Source organism: Dryobates pubescens, chromosome 15, assembly GCF_014839835.1.
Source record: "Dryobates pubescens isolate bDryPub1 chromosome 15, bDryPub1.pri, whole genome shotgun sequence".
Taxonomy (NCBI): domain Eukaryota; kingdom Metazoa; phylum Chordata; class Aves; order Piciformes; family Picidae; genus Dryobates; species Dryobates pubescens.
This window is the reverse complement of record NC_071626.1, coordinates 7,430,578-7,443,414: the sequence shown is the minus strand read 5'-3', so window position 1 is coordinate 7,443,414 and position 12,837 is coordinate 7,430,578. Positions and strand designations below refer to the sequence as shown.

The window sequence follows — 12,837 nt, the reverse complement described above, 5'->3', positions numbered from 1 at the left end:
TGGTGACAGGTTGGACTTGATGATCTTTGAGGTCTCTTCCAACCCTGGTGATACTGTGACTCCATATGTTAAGACTTGAGGGAGAAAAGATGCAAAGAATACATCCAGTGCAAAGCAATCGACTGCATCATTGCTGCTGCAGACAAACACAGCCTCAGACATGCCTTTAACAGCCACTCATAAAGAATCCTATTTCCCAAGCCCTAAGTATTTCCTCTGTAAGACATTACCATTTGCTTCGCTCAGTACAGCGCTGATAGAAAATCTTTAAGCTGTCTTGAAAAATCATCATCCAACTTCCACTTCTTAAAACCACATCTAGCAGGCTAAGAAATGTAGTTTGGCATTCCAGATGTTTTTTAAGAAATACTTTCCATGATTCAGAAAGAACTTTGTGGCTTTTAAGCTCATGGAGCTCTACACACACAGAAGAGCTGATAATACCAAAGCTAGTTTTGAGGATCACAATGGTATTTGTGATAAACAATCCTTGCTGAAAAAGAATGAACTGCCCACCTATTTCTGGAGCTCTTATTTAAGCCTAAAGCATGGTGGAAGACATTCTTCTAATTTCAGAGGACACTGAGCCTTAAACTGGTGAAGCAGTTTATAGGTACCTAATTCTATCATAGCTCTCAGTCTCTGTTGAATTAATCACCTAGCTTGTGAGACTAAAGATAGCTACTAAAGAAGTAGTAAGTTCCATTGAAGTTCAAAGAACAAAAGAGAGTTAAAAAGATGTACTGCTCAGGTCTTGTGTCACTCTTGTATATTTTAGGTCTTGGTCATGATACAGCTCAACATCAGAATTAAAAGGGGAATCCAGCCTTCTGCTACTGAGCTACTGGATCCTGCTGCTTCCCTTTTGTCTGATGTAATGAGTGTGCACCCACGGGGGTGACTCAGGTCAGCTGCACCAGCAGACAATTAACTCTGCAAAAGATTAGAAACCATTTTCTACAGGATCAGTCAGCTAGCTGGACATGCCCTGTGGCTGCACAGTCACTAGCTCTGATGCAAAGGAGGAATGCACAGCTGCATAGAGGTTTGACCAGCCTTTGCTCACTGAAAGATCAACTTAACTGTAACATCAAAGAGCACACTTAAACAACTAGCAGTGGTGCCAACTTAGGCAGTTTGCTACACATTCTCTCTCATGCCTTCCTCATTGTAAAGATAGTATAAACCTCACAGAGACAACATGTACTGGACCAGATGAAAAATAATCTAGGAAAAAAAACCCACTTCTTTCCAAGAGGATCTGTTCCCCAGGGTGGCTCACCATGGCCACAGAAACAGCTATGCCAGCAAAACACAGGGAGCTGTGAAAGGGAGCAAGCTGTTTAAGCCTGCAATGGTGCCAAAAAAATGCCTGATGAACTACAGTGTGTTTAGAACATGACTGCTTGTTTTCCACCACCTTCTGACTGACTTCCTTGAAACTGCTGTCTGATGCAGCTTTTAAAACTTCCTTCATGTTGGAGGCAGAGCGTGCCTCCCCATCCCAGAGGGGTGAGCAGATGAAGCAACGGCACACGGCAACAGATGCCAGTGGCCAAGGGAAGCAGGAAGGCTGCAGCAAGCTAGAAAAGTGAATGCTGACAATCTGCAGCCAGATATGAACTTTGAATTGGAAAATCATGGCAGGAAAACTCAGGGACTGAAAGTTTACAGGCACTCATGTTGAATGTGGATTTGGGGCAGGCTGGGACAAGAAAGTCTTTTATATAAATCAGTCTAGAGAAGCAAGTATCAGTAACACTAAAAGGTTTGGCACGTAAGTAACAGCTGACTTGTGACAAGTCTAATCGTTAGGCAGCAGTGGAAAGTGGACAAGCATGCCATTTCCACTCTTACACTAGGAAGTCCTTGCTGGACAGCTGTCACATCTGTACAAATTCAAAATATTCCATGCCTAGCACTACTACCTCTTGTGTTTACTGACTATAAGCAATTTTCAAGGTGCACACTACAGAGAGAAAAGAGAACACAATACATACCTTACTCACAGTTCCCATGGACAAACCCAGCTCACTTCCATGCCAGCAGCTCTTCCCCTAGTCACTAAAAGGGAAAACAGGACACAAATACTCAGAAATCTTAAAAAAAACAATAATAAATCAATCCAACTCAAACCCAGCCCATTTTCTCCCTTAAGAGTAGGGAGCAAAGTTCTTTACCTAGGATTATTTTTTCATATAATCTTTAATTGACTTGGCACACACCACAGAAGTTAAGACTGAAATACCATAAAGACTGCAACACTTGTATACACATACCCATGGCACTTGGAGAGCAGAACTTTTGCTTTAGGACTATTGGTTTGTCAGTTCTGAAGAATGCATTGTTTGAGATTTACTAAGCCAAAATATTCACAAAATGCTGCACTCCATCTTCCTGTCCTTGTCCTGAAATCATTCTTAAACACTGGATAGTAGAAGTTGGAGACTGTTATGACTAGTTCGTTCCACCATGTTATCTATCCAAACCAAAAGAGAGAAGGGGAGGGGAAAAAAAGTACATTTCAGACCTTTGTCAAGACAGCAGTGGGAATCCCATTTTGGAGGTGGGAGTGGATGGAAACATCCTGCACACCTTAAAAACTCATAATGTACTGAAGTAACACGTCATCTTTCACTGTCAGTACAGTTTTAATAGGTGTGCACAGCAGCACCTGACTAGGAAATAATTATTTTGGAGATTCTGGAAGACTGTTGTCTCAAATGGCAATAGAAAGGGCCAGAAGTTGATACTTTCACTACTACTTCCTCAGCTATTTTTAAGACCAAAAAATACAAATCACTATATAAAGATTTTAACACCAAGTTTCTATTCTATTTCCTCATCTGAGCTTTTCAGACTTGAAGGCTTCCTAGACAGCAGAACCACAGATGTGTCCATAAGAGAAAACAAAAGAAACCCAGGCACCTCCCTAAATACAAACTTGAGAGCAGATGGACTTAGGACACAAGCATTAATAGAGCTGGAGTGTAAAAAGAGAAATAGATCTCGAGACTGATTAGTCTCTTCTGAAGAAAAAAAATGACCACACCTAGACACTTGGTTAATTACCCTGCCACAAAAGTTGAAAGAGTTCCCTGACCCCCAACAAATAAATAAAGGAAGCTGTTCAGAAGGAGCTACAGGTAAGGAACTGCACATCTGCTTGGTCAATTCTCCTCCAATTAACCATTTGTAGGAGAAGGGTTTCAGAATACTGATACTAATTAGAAAGAGGAAAAAATAAGAGGGGAAAAGAGAAAAAACAACCACCACCCAAAGTAAGGAAACCATTACTTTAGAAACTTCCCTTACAGTCCCTCTCAGGGAATGTTTCAACTTTTCTTTGAATAAAGTGTGTCAGCATACATGGCTCTGCTACAGAATTAAGAAGTCCTTCTGTCACCTCCTGCACTGTTTGTCATCGAGTCAATATTTAGAACTACTTACAACCACTTAATGTGGGAACCCATAACAAGCAATTATTTTTTGCTTTAATGAAGGAGCCAAACTGATACAACTGTAATTAAAATTCAATCTTGATGCAAGGCTACAAAACCAAGTATACACTTAGAAAGTACTTTCTACAGAGTTGCAGAGCCTTGATTTCCTAAAAGGCAAGGCAAAAAGACTTCAAGAACTCTAGGAAAGCCTTCCCCAAAGACAATAAATTATTAACCACTCTTATTAACTCCATTAACCACCTCATGCTCTTTAACATCTTTATTGACGATCTGGATAAGGGCATTGAGTCCATCATCAGGAAATTTGCAGATGACACCAATCTGGGGGCAGGAGGTGATCTGCTGGAGGGTAGAGAGGCTCTGCAGAGGGACCTCGACAGGCTGGGCAGATGGGCAGAGTCCAACGGCATGAGATTTAACACATCCAAGTGCCGGGTTCTGCACATTGGCCACAGCAACCCCAGGCAGTGCTACAGGCTGGGGTCAGAGTGGCTGGAGAGTGGCCAGGCAGAGAGCAGGGAGGTACTGGTTGACGGTAGGCTGAACATGAGCCTGCAGTGTGCCCAGGCAGCCAAGAGGGCCAATGGCATCCTGGCCTGCATCAGGAACAGTGTGGCCAGCAGGAGCAGGGAGGTCATTCTGCCCCTGTACACTGCACTGGTTAGGCCGCACCTTGAGTCCTGTGTCCAGTTCTGGGCCCCTCAGTTTAGGAAGGAGGTTGACTTGCTAGAACATGTCTAGAAAAGGGCAACAAAGTTGGTGAGGGGTTTGGAACACAAGCCCTATGAGGAAAGACTGAGGGAGCTGGGGTTGCCTGGCCTGGAGGAGACTCAGTGGTGACCTTATTGCTCTCTACAACTACCTTAAGGGAGGTTGTAGACAGGTGGAGGTTGGCCTCTTCTCCCAGGCAACCAGCACCAGAACAAGAGGACACAGTCTTAGGCTGCACCAGGAGAGGTTTAGGCTGGAGGTTAGGAAGAAGTTCTACAGAGAGTGATTGCCCATTGGAATGGGCTGCCTGGGAAGGTGGTGGAGTCACCATCATTGGAGGTGTTCAGGAGGAGACTTGACAGGGTGCTTGGTTGCATGGTTTAGTTGATTAGGTGGTGTTGGATGATCGGTTGGACACGATCATCTTGAAGGTCTCTTCCAACCTGGTTTATTCTATTCTATTCTAAGAATCTGATAGTCCAATCTGATGACCAAAGTGCTCTATATAAGCTGACAACATAATTTTGCTGGAGCGTTCTTCTGATAAAATTAAGCATCAAATTCCACTATGGAACATTTGCTTGTGATGGTGGGGTTGGGGAGGGAAGGGGGTGCTGGATTTGGTTTTGTTTGTTTGTTAATCACAAATTATAAGCAAGTGAAGTCTGTCTGTATATTAGTTCTTTACTCCAGTGCAAGTTTTTGGCATCATTTGGGTCTGAGTGGGATTTTTTTATTCTTATTATCTGAGTGTGGTTTTTTTTTCCATTGAGTGCATCCCTTAAAAATGCTTTTCACACATGAAAGTGTGAAGAAGTCAGAGATGCATTTCATTTGAAGATTTCTGCTGGACAATCTCAAATTTTCAGTGAACCTGGTTCCCTGGATATTCTCTCCCAATGTGAGACAGCAGCAGCTCTGATAAACCTGGACAATCATCATGTTACTCCATTTAATTTGCAGCACTTAAGATTCATGTTCTTCTGAATCTCATTTGAGAGCCAAGACAAGGCAGCTCCAAGAAGCCTTCCCTTGGTCTGCCCCTCCTGCTACCTGGTACAAGACATCTGCTAGTCTTTAACAGATAACCAGTAAAAAACACTCTCAGTAGACCCCCAGTTCTACATGACTGCCCATTGGAGTGGGCTGCCCAAGGAGGTGGTGGGGTCACCATCACTGGAGGTGTTCAGGAGGAGACTTGATAGGGTGCTTGGTTGCATGGTTTAGTTGATTAGGTGGTGCTGGGTGATGGGTTGGACACGATGATCTTGAAGGTCTCTTCCAACCTGGTTTGGTTTACTCTATTGTTTATTCTATCCTTTCTAAGGCACTCAATACAACAATTAGCCAACACAAGACACTGGACACATCTCACCTGGCACAACTATAGAAGACTTTGAAGTCTTACCTCTAAAGGTATGCATACAGATGAAGAGTACATGTATGAATACACACATACACTCAGTGATCCTTGGCATCTGTGCAAAAAACTTAGCACTACCCTTCAGAAAAGAACGTGCATGTCTGTGTATGTGTAGATGCAAACACGCTCAGAAAACAGGACAAATTGGTTCAGTAACTTTCTTGCTTCAGTTTATTTGCCTCTCCTGAGTTTCCAGCACTTCTCAGGTGCCCAGAGATCCTTTTCCTCCCACACATAACTCATCCTCCAGGACAGCACATATTTCTCTTTCTTTCCCTACTAAGAACTAAAGTTTTACTGGACAGACTGTCTGGAATACGAGGCCAGCTTTAAAACTTTCAGTCCTATTTATCAAGGAAGTTCCTGCTCAACCTTAGGTGATTGAAGTATTGCATCCTGCAATTTACTGCTTAGTCACCTGAACCCCAACTATGAGATAAACTGGCTTGCAAAGGTCATGGACAGTCACTGACTTATTTTTCCCCTAATATACATGTGCCATTCAGCTAAGAGATGTGCAGATATAATGTATTTCTATGATTATCCTTATTCAGTCATCCTACAGAACTGCAACCCAGCTTGAAGAGGGAACAACAGAAAACACAGATATGCCCCCCCCACACCACCACCTTCAAAATAACAAGTCAGACTTGACAGAAATGTGGCACAAGAGCCTCACAACTGTAATGAAAGACAAGCTCTTTACTGCCCTTTCTATACTGCAGCAAGTGAACAAAGATTAATCTGATAACTGAAACATTTTCTGGCAAAATTCCACAGCTAAACTGCTTTTATTATTCTTTGCTTATAGTACAATCAAAACACTCCTCCAACACTCCTTTTTCCTCTCACTATACAGTTAAAGCAGCCAAAGGTCTACTGTCCTACATCTTCTGAGGAAGAAAGAAAAAAGTAGTGTCATCTCTAAGAAATGCAGAAGTCTCATCTTGCTGATAAACTTCTCCATCCAATGGAAATGTTTATATGTCAGTGTTTACATGTTCAAGCCAAATGGCTGCTATTCCAGTGATTACAATGGCTTATTGCCTTCACTGGTGACTTGGAGCTTAAGCATGTCTGAACAACACAGAAACTCACTGACATGATTTGCAAGTCTGATCTGAACATGGCAATGCAGATTCCATATCCCATCTTTCTAATGGCCATGCTACCTCTGGGAGCCTTTGAAATGCTTCAGACTCCAAGTGATCTGTTCCTGTAAAGCATGCCCGACAGGACATACAAGACCAAATGTAGAGACATGGTTTTATTAGGTCTTACATTAACTTGGCCCTACCAAACACTCAGAAACCTCTCTCCTGGGTTTGGGTCCATCTTATACAATGAAATAGTAATTAAGTTACAATGCAGACTGTAATTACATTCTATGGGAAACTTCTCTTATTGCTAAGCAAAAATAAACAAGGGGGGTGGGGGAAAACAAACTACTTTTTAATCATTTGAGCAGAGCCTTTCAATGCTTTTCCAGAAGTTTCTTCCTGAAGAAGGAAAAGTTTCCCTGTAATTGAAAGTGAATCCTGTCTTACCTTTGCTCAGAGCTATACCTTCACACACACAAAGAAAGAATGAGTTCATCGTAATAGGGATGGCTGTGTGTAAAGGATGATCTCATCTGAGTAAGCCTAAATAGTGCAGACCAATGGATCAATCGTGCAGTAAGACATATCCTCAGTGTCTCTACTAAACCACAGAAAGGGCAGAACTCAAGGAACCACAGTATACATACAGCCCCTCCCTAGTGTGGCTACAACTAGTTGTAATTGCCACATGTTACAGGAAGCACTAATTTGAGGTTGAAACAATCTGTGATGTAGACTTCTGTCCCAAAACAGAACCAATTTCACCAACCTAGATAGAGCATTTCAGTCTCCTGTTCCCCTAGCATGCAGGATGATGTGTAGTCAGCACATTCATCTGCCTCACAGGAAGATGGCAAACCAGGGAACTTTCTGCACTGCTTTATGCCAGAGGCGCCTGCATTGTGGTACATACACACTTCAAAATGCACTCGTGGCAAGCAGAGACAATAGCAGCAGCAGCAGCTTCTGCCCACATCCAGGAGGGGAGGGAGAGGGAAATAAATTCAGTGCCACAGCAGCAGCCCCCAGTGATCAGCTGTTAAGAAATAACATGCTGGTGCATGCAGTAGGTACCACGCTTTCTTCTGCTGTGCTCCACAAAAACCCTGCTTTTCTGGATCAGCAGGGCCAAAACAAGCTGAAATAGGGAGCACAAGTTAATTAAGAAGGATAAGAACAAGCAGTCGACATGCTAGCTTGTGGTAGAAGAGCAAAAGTAGATGGATGGCATGAGGTTAAGGTGCAAAAGAAAATCCCTAATTAAAAGCTCAGCCTCCAGCTTTCGAGACTTAAAAAGACTTGTGACTGTGTGTTAAATTTCACCATCATACAGAGATGTTATCAATGTGGCTGTGTGCCCAAATCCAAAATATTTCTTCACACAAGAATAATGATGCTGCTGCACACACAAGAAAATGGGGGAGGGAAGGGGAAAGGAATGCTGCACAAACAAAATTCATTACTTCAGCTTTTGAAACATAAACCAATTTAATGTGCACAATTTATACAAGGTACTGACCTTGCTCAGTGACAAACTCTAAAATCCATCTGTGTGAAAAATAAGCATCTCATATCAGAAATAGAAAAGGATCTAAGAAAGTGAGATACTGTTACCAGCATGAAACCATACTATGAAAACACAGTATCAGACTGATGGCAGCTTCTGCTATAAGCTGCATGCACCATTTGCCCTCCACAAGGACAACCTGCATTTAAAAACCTGAAGGCACTGACTGACCACTATGGCATAGCTAAGCCCGGTAATGTAAACTGCCCTCACCCCAATGCCACTCATTTCCCTTGAAGAAGCCACTTAACAGTGTTTGCACTCCATAAAGCACTCAAAGGAGGGAAGGTAAAACGGACACATTAACCACACATTATGTCCCCGAAGGAGTGAGCAGAGTATCTGACAAAGGACCGGGTTTCTGAATTCACACAAACTCATCCATTTCATCCGATGCACACACATAAAAGACCAATCACCGAACAGTTTTAAACAACCGTTCCAAAAACGTTCCCTTTAGCTTTAGCTCTTAGTGATCGGCTCCTGCACTCCCTCCACCCTAGCCATGCATTCCTTCGGCCCTCCTCCATCTTTTATTTTGGGGGCTGAGAGGGAGAAGAACAGAACATGCACAGATTAAAAATCAGGTCTCTAACCTGGCTCAGCAGGCAGCCCCGCAGACATACCATCACCACTGAGGTGACAGCACATGGTTGGGAGGGAAGAAAAAAAAAATGAGAAGAGAGAAAAAAGGCAGATGGGAATATGAGCTGTTTAAGACAGCCCCACCACTAAAAGAAACGTCGTGTAACCACATCCTCCGTTTTCAGTCTCAGTTCAGCAATGTGTCCAGCAGGAAATAATTAGATTTGGCTTTCCCAGAGTAGGTGTTTGACGGCTTCAGACTGCTGAACAGTTGCTTCTTTTTCTGCTTCCTCTTCAAGTTTCTCAGGAAAAGACAGTGACCCTCAGGACACACTTTAAAAAAAAAAACCTTTCAAGGAAGAGCATTGTGTAACCCTAATAAGATTTACTAATTGTTACCTCTTTTCACACAAAGGAAATGAACTGTACTCTTCAAAAGGGATCATAATCATCAGCCTGAGTTATCAGTAAGTAAACAGACATTGAGACAGTCCAATTATGTCACCCACAACACAAGAAGGACAGCTGAGTATAGAAAGTAAAGACAGAAGACTCTTGGAAGTGCTATAAACTGTGCTTTTCAGGTAAAGGGCATCTATGGAGACACCTCACACATTCCCTGGGAGTGTAACAATTCATCTTGTGAGAATGTTTTGACACATCCTAAGAATTTATCTGCTTTCTGCTCTAACATTCAAATCATTTTTGCCCTGATCCTAATCTGCATCTAGTACAGCTGCCCCCCACCTAGTACCATACAGCAGTGTGATCACAGCTCAACAGTGAAGGAAACCCAGTAGGGCTTTTTATTATTAATACTATTGAATTCCGGAGTATTTTGATTGCCTGAACATGCATTTTACCTGAGGGTTCAAGGATGTGAAAAATGCTACTGCTATACCATGCCAACAGAAGCCAGAGTTATAAAAACCAGTCTCAAGCAAGCACTCCTCCCTAAAACCAAGACCTTCCTAATCAGTTCATATTCAAGGGGAAGAAGACTAAACCACTGTTTCGGGAAAACCCCATATTCTCTCAGGCCTGTGTCAAAATGTCTTTTGCACTCCCTCTCTTTGCATTTTATTTCATGATCTGCTTGTTGCTCAAGATTTGGAAGTCTCCCACATAATGTCAGAGCGGATGGCCTTAATTACAGCTGCTTCCACATCTGCTGGAACCAGCAAACACAGCACTACTTGCATTTTGTACAGCCGACACGATGTCCAAGAAGCCATAACGACCGATATCTCACTCTTATCCTGAAATCACATTTGGGATCTAAATTATAAGTGAGAAAGGACTGAAAAGGGCTCACTGTGTTAATATCTGGTAGTGAAGAAGGGTAAATTCACCTACTTGTGAAAAGCTTATGGCATTTGCTTCCAGCCCTGAATCTCTTTTAGCAGAAAGCACAAATCTAAAGAACAGAAAAGGAGTTCACAGTCAGCCTAAGATCATACACTTATTTTTAAATCTATTATTAGATTCTATTTAATCACAACTATTAGATCACTCATTTAATCACTGCAGCAAATGGGAACAAATGTGTGTCCCTCTTAGTTCATACACAGAAATGACTGAAGTATTTTTGGCAATACTTATGAAGAACTGAAGGCCTAACCTACACTTCTAGCAGGGCTACAGCAGGGATTTTAACGGTGTCTTTACCTGACAGTAAAATCAACACACACAATTAAACACACTGCCAGTAAGTTAGCTATGCCATGCCTAACTAGCCCTGATGTCAAATGCAACTTTAAAGACAGAATAGCATACTGAATTTTCTCCATGCCCATACTGGAAACGTTGGGACAGACACACTCAGCCCAAAGAAGCTACATTTTCTCATTTCCAAATATTCAGAGCTGTGTCTTCAAATCCTACCAAGAAATAAGAAGCACATTTTTGCTTCCATAATCCAGCAAAGAAGCTACAGACTTAAACAGAAAAATCTTTAATGCCTTCAAAACGTATTTTTTATTGATGGTAGACTTAAGACAGTTTCATGGCAGAGACCCTGACACTGTCTGGACGAACATGATACAAGAAAGGAAGAGCTGTAAGAAGCAGCAAAGCTGAAAACTCTTATTCAGCCCACTCAAAGCTGATCTTGCAAAAGAGAACCATATCATCATATTAACAAAAACTTCATATGATGCAGCATAGGGGTACACAGATAAGGGCATAAAGGCCTCACAAGTGTATTGCCACTTACACGGCAAAAGGTCAGTTTTCACCCTTGATTTGAAGGTACATGAAATTAAAGCCCTCTTGGATACAAAATTTTAGTCACAGACGGGGGCGATGTAGTCCCCATTGGACCGGCGTCTAGGACACTCTGATGTTACTTTAAATACACATCAAGCTATAGCACGCACAAGCATCTTCCCAGTGGTGAAAACAGCCCTGCTTAACACAATCTGGTGTGTGCATGGAGCGGTGGGGACAGCGGGCGACTGCTGCTGCACGAACCTTTGTAAACTACCGTCAGCGCTACCAGGCTTGTAAAATCGGTGAGACAGCACCGAAGAAAAAGCCACCACCGACCTACTGAACTCCAGGTGACCGGGACCACAGAGAGGGAAGCGGTGCAACGAGCCCCTCGCAGAGGGAGAATGCGGAGAGCGGTCGGAGCGACAGTGGCCGAAGGGACACTGACGCGGGGGCTTCGGAAGGAGCTAAGCCGGCCCACGGCTGAAGATAGCGGCCATGCCCCAGTGAAGAGAGGCCCCTCAAGGCTGTCCGGGGCCCCGCGGAGCGGAGCTGTCCAGCCGCGCCGGGCACCTGCCTCGCCCCGCGACCGGAGGCCGTGGTGAGCAGGAGGGTGGGCAGGGGACAGGCGGTGCCCCCTCACGCTCCACACCAACAGCCGCGGCTGAGGAGAGGGCCGGGCGGCGACGCGAGACCCGCGTTGGGGCGGGTCCCCGCAGGCGGGCCCGCGCCCACCCCCGCCTTTCTTTGCCCCTGAGCGCGGAGGTCGCCTCGCAGCTCCCGGCCGAGCCGCAGCTCTGTACGGTACCTGGTCACGGCTCCATCTCGCTCCGACCCCGCCCGTCGCTGGCGGAGCCGCCGCCGCCACCCGCCGAGAACGCGCTTCCCCCGAGCACTGCCACCCGGCCTCGCCACAGTCGACCGGCGCCTCGCAACCGCGGAAGCGCCCGCCCCGCGCCTCCCTGTCTCGGCGACACGCGCCAGGCTCCACCAGTCAGAGCGGAGTTGTGCGGGTGAGCGCCATCGGGACTCACCAATGGCCCGCGAGCACCTGGGGAAGCTAACAGGCCCGAGGCAGGGCGAGGGGGCGGGAAGGAGGCGGGCTCTCTGTGCCTGACGGGACTACTAGCCAATCGAAATGCTGGGATGATGTCATCGCGGGGCGTGGGGGCGGGGCGTCCCCGGGAAGGCGGGGGCGGGGAGGGGCGGGTTCAGCCCTTAAAGGGACAGCGGTGTGGATGGAGGAGTGTGTCTGGAGTGGGCCAGGCTTTTTTGGGGTTATTTCTTTATTATTTCTTGGGGGGCTGTTTCTCCCAAGTGGGAGTATGGGAATAGCGTGGCAAATTCTTGGCTGGCGTCAGTGGGCAAGTGAGAGACCCCCTGGACCTGAAACAGCACCGCAGGACTAGACAAGGCGTGCTAGGAGTCCAGGACAAGCGGGCTGCCAGCCTGCCATCTACTCCCTTTCCGTTGCCTACCCCAGCCCCGGGACCTGCTTACCCAATGCCACCCACCCCTATCCCTTTAGGTGGGCCTGGGCTGGGGCTTGGCCCTGGGGGAACAGGACAGCTCTGCCAGTGGTGGCAGGGAGAGACCAGCAGCCATGTTGCCATCATTGTCTGACCTGTGACCTCCGCTGGCTGAAACATCAGCATGGCTGGATGAGTGAGTCTCCTTTTCTTGGAGGAGCATGGTTTTTCTGCATTTAATTTGAAGCTGGGGAAAGACATAGTAAATGGGTGAAATTTCCATAGCAAAAAATTTGGTTAACTTGGG

At 45.0% G+C, this 12,837-nt stretch overlaps 1 protein-coding gene across 1 annotated transcript in view; it reads right to left on the bottom strand.

The window, feature by feature from the left end:
• MRTFA (myocardin related transcription factor A) overlaps nucleotides 1-12,072 on the bottom strand; it is a 96,919-nt gene extending 84,847 nt beyond the window's left edge. The window contains exons 1-2 of the mRNA XM_054168191.1: nucleotides 11,870-12,072; nucleotides 2,001-2,064 (exon numbers count right to left, since the gene is read on the bottom strand). Of these exons, the coding sequence (XP_054024166.1) occupies nucleotides 2,001-2,018 (18 nt within the window). The 5' untranslated portion in view covers nucleotides 2,019-2,064; nucleotides 11,870-12,072. The remainder of the gene's footprint in view (nucleotides 1-2,000; nucleotides 2,065-11,869) is intronic.
• Between the last annotated feature and the right edge of the window lie 765 nt (nucleotides 12,073-12,837).